At 36.4% G+C, this 20336-nt stretch overlaps 1 protein-coding gene across 1 annotated transcript in view; it reads right to left on the bottom strand.

Moving 5' to 3' along the window:
- lcor (ligand dependent nuclear receptor corepressor) overlaps positions 1 to 18834 on the bottom strand; it is a 37684-nt gene extending 18850 nt beyond the window's left edge. Inside the window, exons 1-2 of the mRNA XM_007244949.4 lie at positions 18721 to 18834; positions 1212 to 1277 (exon numbers count right to left, since the gene is read on the bottom strand). Of these exons, the coding sequence (XP_007245011.3) occupies positions 1212 to 1277; positions 18721 to 18817 (163 nt within the window). The 5' untranslated portion in view covers positions 18818 to 18834. The remainder of the gene's footprint in view (positions 1 to 1211; positions 1278 to 18720) is intronic.
- Between the last annotated feature and the right edge of the window lie 1502 nt (positions 18835 to 20336).

Consider the following 20336-nt stretch of genomic DNA (forward strand, 5'->3'; position numbering starts at 1 on the left):
CTTTTGGACTGTATTTACCCTGCTATTGTTTAATTATAAAAGTTTGGTTTATAGAAGTGGCACCACTCAAAAGCAAATCACTTTCAAACGTACAAACTTTCTTAATGTCCGTAACGTACATACATACGGTATATGTAGAGCTGATCATTTTTTTAGTTTGTACTTTAAAATTTAATTAATTTGACAGGAAGGATTGCATGCTAACCAATGTCAAAATCCTAATAAGCCTGCATGAGACAAACAATTACAATTAAACCTTCTCAGCAATATTCTTATGCTTATTTTGTAACCCAATACAGTAAACAGGCTGTCTGTATTAAAAACATTCTTTCAAGGAATATAGAGAAAAGAGACTCTTTTCTATGTCCCGTGTTTGCTGTCTTTAACGATAATCGGTGCACAGTCAGCTTGTAAATACAGAAAAGTAGACAGAAAGCTGCAGAAAGCCACAGGCAACCTTAGATATGGCGAGTGCAATCACCGTTACAATATGATTAGAGGTGACTCATTTGTAGACAGTAGGTAAAACTGGACAGACTACTGGTAAAATGAGCGTATATAGATCTGAATGTGATTGTGGTTGGTTCTATATTTTTCTATATAGTCTATATATAAAATTGGAATGGCTCAAAAACACAGAGAAACTAAAGGAAATACATCAACCAAACAGGCCATGTAAAAATAAAGTCACTAGTATAAATGAAAACAAACAGAACATAAGCAGGAACACAAAATACAACTATAAGCTAACATTATTGCCTCTAATTTAACACTATTACTGTAAACTAAAAAAAAAAAAAAAAGGGCAATTCTCATCAAACTAATATGTCCAAGGTGTAAAGCAGCCAATAGATGCTGCTCAACAATTACAAATAAAGAAAAAAAAACATCTGTAGTAAGATTTTAATAATCACAATTACGGTTACAATAAATACAATGCAAATTTGCTTTTGTCTGTGTAATTGTAGCTGATGATGCTTTAAGGACAAAGCAAACAAAACCAATAAAAAAACAAGGAAAGTACATAAAACAAAGGATTTTAAAAGGGTCTATAGTAAGAAGAAAAACAAAATACTTCTTTCGCAAGCTTTTATAGATGGTAATAACTGTGTAAAAAAACTGAATAAACAGCAAATCTGAACTTTTTGGAACATCACACAATGAGATAAACTGACTTAGTAAATATATATCCAAAAATAAACCACCCTTACCTTGAAAAAGAGGAAAATCTTTGACTAGCCCTGGCCCAAACAGCCCTTCCAAAATGCTTTCAAAACCTGCAAGAGAGATAAACAGCCATTTAGCATACTGAAGAGTATTGTGGGGGGCGAAAACCATGTATATCACAGTGTACTCACTCCCACATTCTCTCTCTTCTGCACATACATATACCCTCCCCCACCCCTTCTCATCCCTTGTATTTATTAAACCTTTTCCTAATATAAAGCAGAGTGCTAATGTCATTTATTTTTTTATTAAGTGTAAATAGTGAATGGAGCCATTGCTAGGCAACAGCATGGAGTAGTAAGTTTATTTTGTCATGGCGGGGAAAAAAGACCAAATGTCAATAGAATTGAACAATTTCCATGAACTTGTGTGCTTAAGACCTTACATCAGACACAGCTCAGTTCTATTAAAAACCAAATGCTTTTCATAAACTGTTATTTTTTCACATTGTGAGGTTTCATTAGTTTAAAACAACTAATGAACGGTGTATTAAACCAAGAGCATATTTGCTTTAAATCCGTATTTTTGTGACTTCTTTTGTTCTTGAACATTAAAACAACCACCTACCAACCATCTGGTACACCATAACAACCCCCCAGAAAAAATGATGTTACCCTAGTGACCATGTAGCAACAGCTTAGCAACTGCCTGGAAGTGGAATCACTTCAGATGTGCAACAATTGACTTTTTTTCCACAGCATGCAGTCATGATGATACAAATACACTGGTAAATAGAGCTGGATAATACAGTAATATTTTATAGTATTACTTTTTATCATATCAGCAATAAGGATATTGAGCATATCATCAGAACTTAGAAGAAGACATCCTCTGGCATTCCAAAATAGAGCATTTAATCTATGCTCCCAACAGGCCTACAATGCTAGTGATAGGGGCACTGTGTAGCCCATGAAAAGAAAACACCATTTCTACACCATTAACTAGCTCAAAGTAGCTTTCAGAGTAGAATTCAGAGTCCTGACATTTAAAATGAGGCACTGAGCACTTTGAAAGTGCACAAGTAGTTTATTAAAAAGACACACAGGTGGTTTTATAATAGAAAAAAATACTAGCTGTTGCTAAAAATCTCTATAATATTCAGTCAATGGTGACAGTTTTAAGACAGCAGCACCCTTAGAATTACCTTAATGTACTGTGTGTAGAAAAAATAAAAATCACAAAATTTTGAGCAATGTGGGCCCCTTTTTTATCTTATGTAAAACAGCTACTTCAACCCACAATTCCAGAATGTTACAGGGTGTACACAGCACATATCTTTTAAACAATGAGTTTTATTCGAAAAGTGCAAGACCTGAGACATAATACATAATTACACATGATGTTAAATTGAAGTGTAGAGCAAATATTTGGCATTTACGTTATTAGACACCTTTTTTACCCTTCTTTTTGCTTGTTTACTTTTTTTTATTAATTTGTTGTATTCTTGCATATTACTAGTTACCGATCCATGATTATACATCCTTACTATGCAAACTATGTAATCATAATCTAAAAAGTGAAAAATGAGATCAATTGAACTCAATAAACACATTGTATAAAAGAGAAAGTGTCGCAGTAATAAGAAAAGAGGAGCAACCAACACAACAAAAACAGTTTAGTGGTGAGGAGCTCCAATTATCTTACATTTACAGAGGTGCTGCGTTGATGGTTGATGGTGCTAAATTAAAAACATCCACACAAATGTTTATACATCTGCTCTTACAATTTCTGTGGAGGAGAACCAAACACCAGAACATCCTAACCCAGAGACAGGTCTCATTTCTGAAGCTCCGGTACAGCGTATACTCATAGATTAGCTCCTCAGTTAGCACATTCTCAGACAGCCTCACAGCACCCAACATGCCCGCTTTACTGAAGTCTTGATACACAGTTTCTCCTCCATAAAATGGTAAGAGCAGATGTGTGGAAGTTTGGGAGAAAAATTTAAATTTGGCTTCTTTAGCCACAGAAGCAGTAGGGAAGTAGACGCAAGTTAGTTAGCTAAATATGTAGTGCTCTTAAAAGCTGTCAATAAGGTTGAATATTCTCTTGGAGAGTTATGTTAGCAAATCTAGCTAATTCTTGATCAATGTCCCCACATTGGGAGTAAACAAACATGGCGGATGACAGGAAAACCATTGCTACACTAGTTGTGATGCTTTTTACTCATAAAACCAAGAAAAATCAACAGAGCTTATACATGCTGCAATGCAAGCTTGAGGTGAACACATACATCTACGCTTCACTACAGAAAACTGAGTTGGTAATATTAAATATGTTTCAAATTTATGATTCACAGAAGATCGGAAGACTTGGACCGTAGACACCACCACACACTGCAGGAGTTTATCATCAATCAACCTGAAACCGTGCGAAAAAAAAAAAATAGTCCCAATTACCCTTTAGTGTGGGCCTCAAAGACATTTTTAAGTTGAAGTTTAAGGGCCTTTTTGTAGTTCATTTCTATGGTCCAAATGTTTGGTTTGGTTTCACACAGGTATGAACCTAAACACACCAAAATATGCACCAATAAACCATGCACGCATGCTGTGTCCTCTGATTGGTCAGAACTGTCTGGCGTGGGAGCATAGAAGTAAATACAGAGAGAAGATTCTGTGTTCCAGCACGTATATACGCAAAGTGTAAAGCTGCTTTAACAATGAATGCTGAAGCACTGTGCTTTCAAGGAAACACAGTGTTTTCAATAGGACATACAACGCAGATGTACACAAAGTAAACAGAGAGGCATGGTTGAATGTAGTAAATGCGGCACACACGATGCATGTAAGCTTCATGCTGTAGAGACAGAGTTTGTTCATAGCTGTGACAATCAGCATTATCTGGCTAAAATATTGTGGAGTACACTGCGCCTAATCAGCAGTTTAGCTTAAATAAAAGTAGTTTATTTGAAAGCTGGGTCGGATCAAGATCAGATAATGTTCTCACCATAAGCAAACTGCTCCGTTTGCTTTTGGACCAGACCAAGAGCAACTCCCTCTAGCTACTCTCGGTCCAGTTGTTTTAATCCACACCCTAGTGCAATTACTGTTTGCCCAAACACATTGTGTGAAAACAAAACACAATCAACCTGAGCAATTAACCAATATGAACAAGCATGACCCCAGCTGATTAAACACCAAGACCCAAGCATGACCAAACATGATTAAAAACAAGTGCAACATATACACAACGCTGATAAAAGTTGTGGATTAGCAGGGTTCAGTCATACATTTTTGTGAAATATATGACAGTGAAAAGGGTTTTTAGGTGGTCCTCATATATGTTCTTCATTCTGACATTCCCCTTTTAGTTAGGTTGTTATAGCCAGACCTGCTACAAAATTCTTGAATGCACTCTAATTCTATAGGGATGCATTTAATATTTGGCAACTAAAAAACAATAAATTTACCAGTGTTAAATGAACACTATTATCATTCAAGGGACACAGTGAGTGCTCAACTTTAACAGTTCCAGTGTTAAAGGACCATGAACTCATAACATGATCAGGCTGCATCATCAGATAATAAGAAAACATCCCGGCAGCTCTTGTTGGCAGAGCTTCAGCCAGAAATTTTCTTTTTAACTGCACAGAATGTCACACAAATGTGTGCTGTATATAGCCTCCGAATCTGCCCACCTATATTCTCCCACGTCCCATTTCCACACTCAGGATTGCCAGGTATTGACAACAGCCCAAACAGTGTGCTGCAGCCATGGAAACAGGCAAGCTGGCTGTTTCTCTGCTGAACTGGTAATCACTGAGCTCCAGTAAAGTTCGCTAACCACATCCGGGTAATTTACCACCGCAACTAGCATAGTAGAAAAGGACATTTTGGACACAGAAACATAAATATATTTACTGATTAGCTACGAAGTAAGACTCATCGTCGTGGGGCAGAAAACTCTCTCCAGACTCCTGTAGCCATTTTACAAAATCGCTCGCTTTTTTTATTGATGGTTCACAAACTAACACTTTCAATGTATGTTACATTAAAGGAACAAACGACAGCTTTATGTTATTTTTTCCGCATTGCACAAATAAATTAAACAAAGTTAAGCATTTAACATTAGTTATCATGCTTAGTATGCATTTTTTTTAAATCAAAATAGCTGTTTATTTCTAACTGAAAGGTACAGGTTAACTTATTCTTAGTATTTGTTTGTTTATCAAAATACTGACTGTCTTTCTCTGTGTACATTTCACTCACATATGACTTAAGTAGAAGGGTTGAGGTCATTTATGACTGAAATTTCACTGCTTAAATAAAATCATGATTAGAATTTTACTGACAAGGTAAATGTATTGTATTTTTTAAGTATGTCTGCTGGGATAAAACTGCAGTTTTGTAATAGCTTTTTCTTTTAAAAAAGCAAGACAAAGTACATTTAGGCTATGTAATTTATTCAGTGCTGAAAAAAGTTGCGAAATGAATGAAAAACCTGCTCGTTTTGGCCAAAATATTCTTTTATTTATCACAACTCTTTGACCTTACACTTTTTGTGCAGTCACCCTGGATAGAATTTAATCAAGCGCATGCTTTTTCGTTTTGACAAGCCGGACTGCTCTTCTGTCTAGTTTGATGCTGGTTTATGATGAAGGTCAGCTAAGTGTCTCTGTTTTGTGCCCTCTAGACTAAGCAGACTAAGCTTGCACCATCATAAAACATTTTAACATGGCAATTATCTACAACCTTGAATCAGAAATATGTTAAGAGAGCATGGAAATTGCAAATATAAAAAAAATTACACTGTTTCTTACTTTTACCTTGCCTCGTACTGAACTGCAGACAGCATGAACCCAAGCTATTTCACTCTTTGTCTGGGCAACCTCATTTCCTTGGTTTACATACATCCATTCCTGCATTTCAAGCCTGCAACACATTCCAAAAGTTGGGATGAGGATAATTAAGGGCTCTCACAGGTGATTCTCATCATGCATTCATTTAAATAATATAATCAACACAATATTTAAATACAATATTCCAAAATATAGGAGGATCTCCAATTTGTCAGCAAATGCATGAAAAAATTATTTAAATGTTTACAAACCATGTTCCTTAAAGAAAGACTGGATAGGAACCAGACATTTCTCCCATTCCAGTGCATAATATCATTAAACGATTCAAAGGATTAGATGAAATTTCAGTGCTGATGAGATTTGAGACAAACTTTTGTCAAACACTACAATACAAAGTCACTTAAAACTTTACTGTACACAGCAGAAGATAAAATAGTGCAGAGACACACACAGGCGTGTGTAGGAAGAGAGTAAAACATTATTTACAAGTGGAAAACCTTTTAAACAACTGCTAACATGGCCAGATCAGGTCGTCCCACCGAATTCTGCGCAGGACCTGAGAGTTATTCTCTATAATCTAGAAGAAACCCTTGTCTGGACAATACAGGCTCAACAGTTACTCAACAAAAATCACGGTAAACTTTAATACCAAGGCAAAGGTATCCTATGAACTAAAAAAAAAAAAAACAGCATCACTAGGGAACAGGCTATCTTACAAGATAATTTAACACCTTATCACAGGATCCATATGCTTAAAAATGGAAAAAAACTGAAATTCACAAACAGATATATAAAAAAAATTCCTGTCTTGAGGAATAATCGATTAAATGTAATTTTACTGGACATTTTAAAGAAAGTATTAACAAAGCATGACATTTTAAAAACTGCAAAAAATAGGGTTGGACAATATGGCCAAAATCGATATAGATGATATATGTGTAAATGTTGGGACGATACGAATTTCAATATCCATATGAACAGTATTAAAAACAAGGTCCGCAGTGCACATAACCACACAGAGTTTTTGATGCAAATCATCCAATTAAACAGAATACAGTTAGGTCAGTGTTATTTGAGCACTGATGGCATTTTCAATAGGCTTATTAATATACACAGCTCTGGAAAAAAAGAGACCACTTCAGGTGCTGAATCAGTTTCTTAGATTTTGATATTTATAGGTATATATTTAAGTAAAATGAACATTGTTGTTTTATTCTATAAACTACAGACAACATTTCTCCCAAATTCCAAATAAAAATATCGTCATTTAGAGCATTTATTTGCAGAAAATGAGAAATGGTTGAAATAACAAAAAAGATGCAGAGCTTTCAGACCTCAAATAATGCAAATAAAACAAGTTTATATTTAAAAAGTTTTTAAGAGTTCAAAAATCAATATTTGGTGGAACAACCCTGTTTTTTAATGACAGTTTTCGTGCATCTTGGCATGTTCTCCTCCACCAGTCTTACACACTGCTTTTGGATAACTTTATGCCACAAGCAGTTCAGCTTGGTTTGATGGCTTGTGATCATCCATCTTCCTCTTGATTATATTCCAGAGGTTTTCAATCTGTTAAAATCAAAGGAACTCAAAATATTTAAGTGGTCTCTTCCAGAGCTGTATAGTTGATACGATAAAACGATAAAAATTTTACTATTCAGTTCTAGTAGAAATGGCACCCATTTTATAGAATAACTCAAACACAGTTCAGCATCAAGCTAGCAACAGTCTCCTAGAAGTGAAGCATGCAGACACTGTATGCAACATACTGGTGATAGATTTATTGTGTATGTAAGAACATGGCAGAAGACAGAAAACAAGGGCTTCTGGAGATTGTTTTAGCTTTCAGGATAAATGTAAAATGTAAAATGCGGTCGTAAGAGTAAGAGTGCAGAATGAAACTTCTCTGAAGATGACCACCCGGTCTGCAGAACATGCAGAAAGAAAATCACTGCTAAAGGGGGCAACAATTCAAATCTTATGAGTCATCTTTATGACCACCACCCACTACTTTATAGCAAATGCAAGGCACGTTAACTTTTAGCTCAATGCATTATATGGGGATTATGCAATGGGGAAAATGTCATGGTTTGTCTGTCTAACTTGTAATGGCTTTTAAACTGAAGCTTTTAGTGTCACCTGGACGTCCATCCTGCTATTTAGAGGGTGAATGAAGAATTGCAGCAACGTGGTGAATTCATGCAACACTACAGCAACTCAGAAAAAACAAATAGATCACGTGATCTGTCCAGCTCTAAGGATTGGCTAATGTATCTTTTGATCGCTATTTGCATATTTGGGTTGAAAATTTCCATGCAACCTACTTCAGAAGTACTTTCAGAAGGGTATGAGTGTAAAAATGAACTTAAACCTGCTGTTTCTCTGCTCTCTGTCAGCTCTGTCCCTTAATCCCTGCTTTTGGGCACTGCTAGGGGCCGGAAGCGGTGACTGGGTCTGTCATTGTGTCAGGGCTCCAAAATAACGCCATGTCATAATCACAGAGGTGACAATATAAACATTAAATAAATTAAACAAGTCTAAAATAAAGCTGTATGAAAAAGTCTGGGCACTAGGGGTGTGCCATATCGTATCGTACGTGATAATATCGCCAATATCACCTACCCCTAATTATCGCATTAGAGTACTACTTTGTTGCCATTTTTAGCAAAAGAAAAAAAAAACACTGTTCTCAGTTCCCATTATATAGCTACTAGAGACAAATTATATCTGTCCAGTATCATTTATTTCACTTAAATTCTGGATATATGAAAATATTTGGAGTGCATTATTAGTGTCATGACATTCTGGATCATTGACTTCTGTTACAAATCTGATAAAATTCTTTTTTTTTTTATATCTCAGTTAGCCATTTCATATTGCATGTAATAATACAATTCTAAATAATTTATCGAATTCAGTGTTTTGTCGCATCAACAAAAGTATCGTTATCGTAAAAACACCATGACATATCGTGATATAATTTTAGACCCATATCGCCCACCTCCACTAGGCACCTCTGATCATTTTTTTAATGATTTTCCTTTTAAAATCATTGGTTGTTCAGTAGAGGTGTGCCAAAAAATCGATTCACATAAGAATCTTGATTCTCATTTACTACGATTCAGAATCGATTTAAAATGTCCCAAAATCGATTCTAAGGTCCAATCCCATTTCTTCCCTTGGCCCTACCCCTACCGAAGCGTTTTTCGCTCCGCCTCCCACTGCCCAAAGCGGCAAGTGGGAGGCGGAGAAAGCGATTGGCTGCGCCGCCGTAGTGTGTAAACGTACCGTCACCCCTAAGGCGGGTAAAGGATAGGGCTTGTTCAAACAGAGATCTTCCAGACCCACACAGAGCGTAGGTGTATGAGAATTACCGGTAAGATGGCAGAACAAGCACTATATTACCTTAGATTAACGTGTAGTTTTAATGTTTTATGGCAGAATGCTTCATAACAAGCATAAAAAAGATCGCTAGTAGTTCGTTTCAGTAACTGTTAGCTAGCTAACTAGCTAACTTTCCAGTTCCACCTTAAATAATGCAACAGGTGGCAGCGGGCTGCAGCATTTAAGGCGGAACGGAAAAATACAATAAGCTAATCAGAGCTAATTTCAGCTCCTCATCACAGAGGAATTAAGGAATGGACCATATGAATTAATTTCTCCACCTCCTGCCCCCTTTCTGAAGAAATACAACGGCCTAAAATTAACTAGTTATCAGCAGCTGCTCCTGAACTTTAGCGCTCCACTGCTATCATCACATCAGCCCAGCAGCGTCACCTACACACCACCGCTAGTAGCCTGGTAATAAAGCAGTGTTATTTATTATTTATTTATTGTTCATTGACAAACGTCATTGTGATATCCCAGTAATTCCTCTGTCACTGAGGACCCACATTCCTGCACATTTTATTGTTTTTGTAACACATTACCTGCTCCAGGACCAGTGTATATTATGGAGGCTTTTTTTCAATAAGATTCATAAGCCAGAAGCAGAAATTTGTATAATTCAAATCGTTTTGAATCAAAAATCGATTTTGAATCGAATCGTGGCCCCCAAAATCGGAATCGAATCGAATCGTGAGATAGTAAAAGATTCCCACCCCTATTGTTCAGATCATCATTTTCAGATAAATATATCATACAGCAGACGAACACAGTGATATTTGAGAAGTGAAATTAATGTGAAATAATCTTTTGAAAAAAAAGGAAGGTGCATAAATCTAGAAACCCTTGTCGTTTTATTGATTTGAATACTTTTAGCACTAACTCTTGGAACACTAAATCTGTTTTTTTAAGCTCACTGACCCCTGACCTACATACACAGGTTAATCCAATTATGACAAAAGGTTAAGATGGCCAATTGCAAGTTTTTCTCCTTTTTGTATCTTCTCTGAAGAGTGAAAACATGGGAGCCTCAAAACAAAACTCTCAAATGACCTGAAAACAAAGATTGTTCAACATCATGGTTTAGGGGAAGGTTAGAAAAAGCTCTCTCAGAGATTTCAGCTGTCAGTTTCCACTGTGAGGAACATAGTTAGGAAAATGGAAGACCACAGGTACAGTTTTAGTTAAAGCCCAAAGTGGCAGAATAAGAAAAATCTCAGATAAGCAGAGATGAAGGATGGTGAGAACAGTCAAGAGTCAACCCACAGACCTCCAGAGCTCCAAAGACCTACAACATCATCTTGCTGCAGGTGGTGTCACTGCGCATCTATGTTTAACTATTCAGCGCACTTTGCACGAGGAGAGGCTGTATAGGAGAGTAATGCAGAAGAAGTCTTTTCTGTGCACACGCCACGAACAGAGTTGCTTGAGGTATGCTAAAGCTAAAGCACATTTGGACAGGCTTCAAGCTTCATTTTAGAATAAGGTGCTGTGGACTGATTTAGTTATTTGGAGGGAGGTATGCATTGCGGAAAAAAAACAGTGTTTCATGACAAATACTATTCAGCCACAGTAAAAAAAAAATTGGTTAAACGTTTGTGCAAAAAAACTGGACACTAAGTTGCGATGAAAATTACATTTGTCGAGCCAACTAGTCATTGTAATAAGAAAAACACATTTTTTGGAAAAGACAAAGACAAACATGAAGTGTTAGGACAAGACACATTCAGAGGATAGAAAGATGAGAGCATGCTCTGCTCTCACCTACGGTACAACCATTGTTATACCCCTTTCTGGGAGGGACATAACATTTTAGAACAATCCAATCCACAATTATGTACTGATCTCCCTATTTCTGCGTAATCATACAAAATATGACCAAAAGGTCGAGGTAATCTTATACATTTTAGGGTGTCCTGTTCTTTTAAAAGAGGAAGTGAAAAACATATAGAATATGTCTGGAACAGAGAAGTGATTCCTATGATCAAGCAAGATAGGATGCTGAAAATAGGATGCTGATAATTAGAGGAAGTATCTAAAAATCTTCATGTTCAATCATACACACAGTAAAGTATATTAATCTTACAAAACAGTGTTCAATTAAATAAACAGTTTTAAATGGGGTTAATAAGTTCAATTTCCCTCACAGGTTCCATCATGCTGTGGGGCAGTGTGGCCAGTGCAGGTACTAAGAATCTTGTTAAAGATAAGGGACGCATGGATTTTAGTCAATATCAGCAGATTCTTAAGAACAGTGTTCAAGAATCAGAGATAAATTTGAAGTTGCGACAGGGCTGGTTACTTTAAGAAGTAATTTTTATGTTGAGGGTGCCCACATTTATGCACTTGCCTAATTATGTTTAAAGAATTATTGCACACTTTCTGTAAATTCTTTACATTTAAAGGATTTTAAATTATTTAAATCTGCAAATCCTGTAAATTTCAGTGCTGTTATGAACTGAATTTTACTTCTCAAATATCTCTGTGTTTGTCTGCTATGTGATATATTTAACTGAAATTGCTGATCCGACTAACCAGTGATTTACTGATACTGGGTTAAATTTTTCATACCACTGTAAATAATGCATTATTATTTCTGGTCCTCCCTGTATCTTTAACACACTCAGTTAGACCTCCAAACTAGAAACGTTTGAGTATGTGCAATTTCTTTATGGGGTCAATGTTTAAATGTATACTTGTTTTTTTTTTTTGTTAGGAATTACAGTTATACACGGGAGACATGGGAACATATTGATTGATGTGTTTTTTCCTTTGGTCACCACTCTGTACTGGTTATCCGTCCCTGACAACATCTCCTTCAATTTTGGAGCTTTAGTGTAATCCCTTTCATTGCTAATTTCTTATTCAGTAAATCACATATAAATAATATTGCTCTCTCTCTCTGCTAATTTTCTTCAATGAGGTGTGTGGCACCAGACGCTTTCAGGAAGTTGCGGAATCAAGTTTACCACTGGATCCCTAATTTCATGAAAACAACCAATAAATAAATAAAAGAACTTGCCAGCTGTGAAACATGGAGTTGGGTGTATCTTGCTTTGGAGTTGTGCTGCTGCCAATGGAATGGAGTCCACAAGCAAATGCAGAATGCAAATATCAAGTCATCTGTGAAAACACCTAAACACTGTAGGAATGACTGATTCTACAAGGCTTGTTTGGATGATATTAATTAATTTTAAGACATTTTATACTATTGATATAATGACAATAGCATAGTGCAATTACACACTTAAAAAGCAATTAACTTTGTTTCTAAACAAAGTAGAAATACCAGGTCATTCACGTTAATGGACTCTCCCCGGTAAGAAAATCACAATGGCCAACACGGAGGTCAGCAAAAATGATTAAGGTCAGGTCAGGTTCAAGAGCAGTAACTATAGCCCTGTTTAAATATATTAATACTGTAATCTGAAGGATTATTTTTAATGCACACTCAATTGAATGTATTTGTTAACTGGAGAAAGAATGGGATTGTGGCTGATTTTAATACAGTAATGCCTCTAATGGCTTCAAGAATAACATATTGTAAATTGCGTCTTAGTTGTGCAATAGAGCTTTTGAGAAATATCTATTTTAAATACTTAAACATTCAGTATTTTAGGTTCATTTATAGTGTTTATGGAACAAGTTTTGTAAAGAACGCTGTGTTAAAGTTGTTAAAGTTGTATTTCTTGAATCTATTGTTGACATTTTGTAACTGTTTTTTTGCTAATGCAGTCTGATTCCATTATATATTGTGTAGTTTTGTGGGACAAAGTAAACCCAATAGTAATCGATGCCTTAATGTTTGATAATATATATTACTGTGAAACTGTCAGAGTCTTGAAAAATACCATGATATGTATTTTTGGTCATACCACCCAGCACAAGGTCCATATATTGTATGATAACTCAACTACTCTGACAGCCCAGCTTCTACTAAAAGAAGAAGAATGCAATACATAATGACTGGTACATACTCAAAGTCTGGTGTTTTCTTTTATTAATCAGTGTTATTTAATCAGTGCCTGCTACAATAATATGATACAACAGATAAAACAAAAAAGAAAGAGAGAGCCATTTCCTTTTCTCATACCCATGTTGCCATTACAATTTTTAAAGGGTCCACATTTCTAAATAGAAGAAATAGAAAAGAAAAAAAAAACACAACAACACGTATTAAATCAACAATATTGAACATGGCATAGCACTTGAAACAGGATGGCTGCATAGTTAGGTGGCCATTCTGCAGTTACCTGGGCAGATTTACTAGACATGTTATGCATGCAATAAGTCTGCTAGGCTAATTTAAAGTGAAATGCATGTGGGCTGCCTGTCTCATTATTCTGACAAATCCACATGGTAGCCCAACATTATAGCCCAGCAATTCAAATAAGCCTCAATTTAATTCAAATCTAGAATCAAGTACAGACAGATTTTATTCATTCCCAAAATATCCTCCAATGATTCTGCCTATTTTTTCTACTATGAAGTATGCAGCATATGTGAAATCAACACTGAAGCTCATGCAAATAGATTTTTTAATTGCCAGTCTATACGAAAAAGGAGCAAGTACACAAATCTTTATAATAAACAGCTGAAACCAATTTAACTGACAACGTTCTGAATTATGTACAGCCCCAAAACTATAAACACCACAGAATGGTGTTTTATAATATTAATGTGGGATTTTAAAGTTTTATTACAATATATATTTAAATATCTGAGCAATACATAATAAATACTGATATTTATACTGATATATATACATATATATTTTAAACTATCCTAAACAAGATGTTAAAAAAAAAACGTATTATCATATCATATCACATCTGCCACACAAGCTACCATCTGTCTTTCATTTAAGTCCAAAAAAGAACATGTAAAGTGTGTGACAACGCTTTGTTTCCAGAGGGTGCTTCTCAACAGAGTAGTTTTGAGCAAATTATGTTGTAAAGACAGAAAACATCTAATGGTGCATCATGACGACTTTATTTCACAAACAAATCTCAAACAACATAATCCAGTGCTGTTTGCTGAGTCTCTGTTTAGTCTGATTTTACACAGGCATAAACCTAAACACACCAAAATGTGCACCAATGAAACAAAAGCACATTGTCTCCTCTGACTGGCCAGAGCTGTCTGGCATAGGAGCAAGAAAGTATATATAGCAATAAGATTCTGTCCCGAGGCTACAGGTAGTGAACGCAGCACAGACCACGCGTGTAAACAGCATGAAGCAGCAGAGAGAGCTTTTGTTCATAGCTGTCGTAATTAGAGGTATCTGGCTAATACATCAGATTAAACTGTGCCTCATCAGCAGTTTATCTCAAATAATAAGGAGTATATTTGATAGCTGGTCGGGATCGAGATCAGATCACTTTCTCACCTCAAGCGACTCGCTTCCTACTCTAGCGGGTCTCAGTCTGGTTGTTTTGTGCCATTACTGTATTCACACCTGTTCAATCGAACCGCACTAAGGGTACAAACCAACCAGAGTCCATTTTAACTGGACCAAATAGTGCTGGTGTGAAAACATGCTTAAATCAAATCAATGGGAAAAAAGAAAAAAAAACAATTATAGCATTTCTTCTGGTCCATTTATTCTCCTGGTCAAATTTTGAAAGCTGATCAGTACAAATGATGCAGAAAACTAAAAATCTTTTACATTTTGTTACATATTTTGTTCCTTATAATGTGTGTAATGGTGTGTAAAAATGTGTGACCAGTTATTGTGTGCAGATAATACAAATACACTAATAATACTAATAACCACCAACCACACAGGGTACCGCTGCAACTACTAAGCTTATAACAAACCTTAGCGACCACCTGACACAACACGGCATGTAGTATAATAGTCAAACAATTACAATTTTTACTGGTTGTAAGCCATAATCATCAACAATAAAATAAATAATTTACTCTGTGTGTAATACACCTATATAATATATGAGTTTCACATTTTAAACTGAATTTGTGAAATAAAGTAACTTTTTAATGATATTCTATTTTTTGAGATGTATGTACATGTATGTATGTACCTATATTATAAGTATATATATTATATTTTAGCCTGTGGAGCAAACTTATTATTACACTGTTATCAAGTTCATTGTCCTTTAAATTGGTGTAACTGCGTAATGTATTACATTATCATTATTTCACGTTCCTGACATGGTCTTGACATGCTAATAACATTGTTTTTTCGCAATTATTTCTCCGAGAATATACTAACCAATATATATATATATATATATATATTTTTTTTATGACAAGCCTAAGTGAGTTTAATCAGCTCAGAAAAGGTCAAAACTGTGCAGGAATGCAGCCCTTTAGGACTGAAACTGCCCACCCTGCATTATTGTGTATCTATATTAAGCTATAATGGCCCAGTCTTTATTTTTATTTTTTTTCGACTGGGAACACAAAACTTGCTAGTCAACCTTAAATGAACACAGCAGGAGGGTTTCAGAGATTATTAATTATAAGAGAAAACGGCAGCTCTAACAATACAGTGGGAAACTGTAGCTATATGGGGTGGGGGAGGTGGTGGTTAAATAAAGGCTGCCTCTGAATAGAGCAGATTTTTTTTTGTATGGATCATGTGAAACATGAAGCACTTCCGGGGAGAGCAAACCCAGCGAGCTCGCTTTTAATGATCTGAAGATCAGTCAGATTTTTGTGTGAATCAGAAGCATGTATGGCAGCCATTCTTTTTTTTTTCTTTTCATTTTTAAATATGGATCTAACAAAATGTGTAGCTTATAAATCAGGCGCAGCGTCAACTATAGCTAACAGTGCGGTCCAGCCCTATAGAGTAGCAGCAGCGGCGGCGGAGGGAGCAGCATCTATAGCTGCATAATCGACATTGAACGAATTAAAATTGCTAAACATAATAAACAGCACGCTAAACCTGAAACACAACACGCTAGATATGATGTAAATACTTCATATATAACGCTATATCAATTCCACGTGAATAAATCATGTTAAAAAGCGACTGGGGTTTCGAGGGAGAGGTGAACAACAATAATCTCTCAATAAACATCGGATATTAGGATGTAAACGGCTTACCCAAAGCTAAAGAAATAGTAGCATGGGGGAGGGGTGTCCCAAGGTTCATATATTTTTAACAGACGACTACAGCCTATAGCCTACTTTCGTATGTATATAAACCGAAATATCCACATCGAGTAGTAAATAAAATATAAGCGGTGAGCACAAAATATATATGTAAGAATTTATATAGTTTATATACATATTTTAGTTATTTTTTAGCTTAACGTTATATACCTTTTTTATTTATTTTACTTAAATATACAAAATACACGCAAAGCAAATAAATAATAAAAAAGTAAATAAATAAAAAAATAAAAAAGAAGCTAGTTAACTGAAGTGTACATGCAGCTACATGCAAATAAATTAATTTATTAATTTTAAATATTTAGTTTTAGCAGAAATTAACTAGCGTTATATGCTACGCCTGTGTATATAAATAAAGCGTTACATTTATAACTTATACCATATAAGCTAACCTATGAAGGTGCTTGTAATACCAGAGTTCAAGGCTTTTTTTAAACTAGCAAGCTTCGCGATTATGCGCATTTTTTTCTTTGTCAGTCAACCCCCACCCAAAAAACAGGCAATTTTCTATGACATTTCCTCAATGCAGCACTGCGCGTCCCCCATATAGCAGCCTACATACAGATTTGAGGACATGCACAAAACGCGCACCACCACCTTAGCAAGCTAAAGCTACGTGGGCTCTGTCTGCAACGCATGAAACGCTCTCCCTACTGCCCACACTACCTAGTTAGCAAGCTAGAGATCTCACTTAGCTACAAGCCAGTGTAGTCATAAAAAAAGAGAAGTCTCCTGACACTGCCAAAGTTTGGACAGCTCACTGTTATGTTTTATTGTGTTACCTATAAGAAGAAGGGGTGCCCAATAAATCAGAATCAATGTTTAGCCATATATGGCATAAATTAATATTGTATATGAGGAGGATTAAAAGAAGAAGCAACTTTTTTTATTAAAAAAAAAAAAAAAAACATTAAAAATAAGGTACGGTATGGTATGTCTTTTTTTGTCGTAGAGTGTAAAACATGACTTGGTGCCTTCCAGCCTCCCAATCCTGCCTGAGTAGGCAGCATTTCTTACATTTCTGACACAGCCTACATGGTAGAATAAAGGGAGCGCCCGTAGCCCTTCCCCAACGAAAACTATACCATAGGCCTACAATAAGAAGGGGGAGCGCGCATCACAGCGAAAGCGGCGCGCTCCCATTGGCTCGTGCACAATTCCCCCGCTCCCTGTGACACGCCCGCTCGGAATAAACAAATTGCAATCGCGATTATTATTTTGGTATGTGTCACTGACAGAAAATGATTAAATAAACCCCAAACAATCAGACTGAAAACGCAATGCAACACAATAATAAAGCAAAACCCAGCTTGCATTATAACTCATCAGCCTACAATCGCTGCTATTCCACATAATTTCGGCTACACGGCCACCGCGAGCCGACCGGGTGCTCTGTCAAGTTCTGCTACCCTGTCAAACCGTGCTACCGTAGAGTATATGTTTAACTGTAAAAATTATTAGACAAATTATTAGAACATGCTTCATGTAGTAAAAGTGTCGGTATGATCAAATTTGAATAGCCTAAATCGCTGTATCAGGAGAAAGTTAAGGCATTATAGGTGATAAAAAAACAATTAATTAAATATATTAATTGTATATTAATTGTATATTAATTATATATATATATATATTTAATTACATTATTACTTTTTTAACACGGTTGTAACACTTAAGCAAACGATAATTTTGAGTCCAGATTGTACAATGCACCCGGGATTAAAAAAAAAATCGAACTAATTTATCAGGAAAAACTAGCAGTGGATAACACAAGTCCAGAAAATAAAAATTCATCCCTGGGTTTTTCACCAACTGCCTAGGAGGCTCTGCCGCAGCTCACCTCTGCCCAGGCAGTTGGTACAAAGCCCTGGGATGATTTTTTTTGTTTCTGGACCTGGGTTACCCACCTCTGGGAAAAAACACACATAAAAACAGTAAAAAATGAGAGTTTTGCGCATGCGCATAGCCGCTAAATAGCACATATCGAAGGGTAGCACAGCTCGATAGAACACCGGCTCAGAACAAACATCCACAGCCTCCCGAAACAAACAAAAAACAGCTCCGCTCCTCGACAACCACCGCAGATCTCCGCGTCAGCCTCCTCCCCGCATAAAACACCGCTCCGCAGCCCCCTAACCCCTCCTGCTTCAAAGGGTAAATGGGCTTACCTACACAGTGAATGAGTTTATGCCTCCATGAGTCAAGTTCCTGCCGAAAGCCGCGCCTCTCGATCGTGCATTGCTGCCTTTTGCACAGACTCGCCATTTTCTGTCGGCCCCTCCCGCGGGCGCGCGCGTTCTGCTGGGAACTTCTCCCAGCTACGTCACCAGTATCTTGTGGGCAGGGATATGTATGAGTGTGGTGCGGTGGGGGAGGAGAGTGCCACAGCATCTGGGCCAATTCTGCCCCATTGGGTACCACCAGTATTAGTGGTGTCAAAAAAAAAAAACATAAAAAAAATTAATAAATCAAAAAAGAATCAGTGTAAGAAATACAGTGGTATTGTCTCCGAGTGGCCCATCTGGCTCAGTGCTGCCACTATAATCAGGAGATCACCGGTTCAAAACCCAGTCATGCAGCTTGCCATCGGCTACTATTAGCCCTTCTCTCTGAGTTGGTAGATGGCGCTCTTTTCCCTCATCACTCCAAAGGGTGATATCCGCAGTACAAGGCGTCTGTGAGCTGATGTATCAGAACCGAGCCGCTGCGATGCGCTGACTTATCGGAGAAGGCATGTGCTAGTCTTCACACGTTGGAGCATCACTAGTGATAAGAGGAGTCCTAGTCAGTGGGTTGGGTAATTGGCTGTGTAAGCTGGGGAGAAAATTATAAAAATTATAAAAAAAAAATAAATAGAATTATAAAAAAAAGAAAACAAATACAAACGTTTGGGCACCCCTGATCATTTTCATGATTTTCCTTTATAAATCATCAGTTAATAAATACAGCTCTGGAAAAAAATGCGAGACCACTTGAATACTGAGAACTGTTTGCTTTTACTAATTTTGATATGCGGTGCAGCCATCTTGGATTCAGAAATAGAATAAAATAGAATGTAGGCAATAAGTTGTCTGGAAGCTCCTTATGGAGGGGCCTGAACATTTGCATTTTTTTTACTTAATTTTTAATCATTTTGCATCAAACGTTGAAAAGGATGTTTCATTTTAAACATTATGCTATTTGTAACTGTTCTTAGGCACAGACCTTTATTTTTAATGTTTTTCTTTTAGAGAAAAAAGTAAAAAATTGAAAATGAAACTAAAAAAAAAAACTAAACTAAACTAACAACTTTTTTGTAATCCTACAGGATGAAGTAGAGTTTCCACCACATTAACTTTTAATTTTAACATAAAACCTTATCTTCTGTGGCCTCTGCTGTGCTAAAACTTACTTTTTCTCGCTTTCACTACTCTTTGCATTGCCTTGGATATTATTTTTCATATAACATGTCCTTCTCCTTCATGGCTCTGAAAAGCACATCGAAACTCAGAAACCTGCAGACGATTAAGACAGGTTTAACTTAGCAAGTAGTGAGTCTTGGCATCCATTCACTACAAAGCTCTGTGCCATCTGGAAAGTCAATATGGCCTTTTCATGCGGTACTCAGTGTGCAGCATCCCTCTGTATCTTTGGGAATGACATTCATTTGAATGCTTTTCTGCACAAGCAATATCTCTAGTATTAGTATTGCTTTTAAGAATAGCCTGATGGTTTAGAACCCAATTCTGCACTACACTACCTTGTTTTATTTCTTTAATTTTTGCCTTTGTCTGCTTCATTCACT

The sequence above is a fragment of the Astyanax mexicanus genome, chromosome 23 (genome assembly GCF_023375975.1).
Source record: "Astyanax mexicanus isolate ESR-SI-001 chromosome 23, AstMex3_surface, whole genome shotgun sequence".
NCBI classification, from domain to species: Eukaryota; Metazoa; Chordata; class Actinopteri; order Characiformes; family Acestrorhamphidae; genus Astyanax; species Astyanax mexicanus.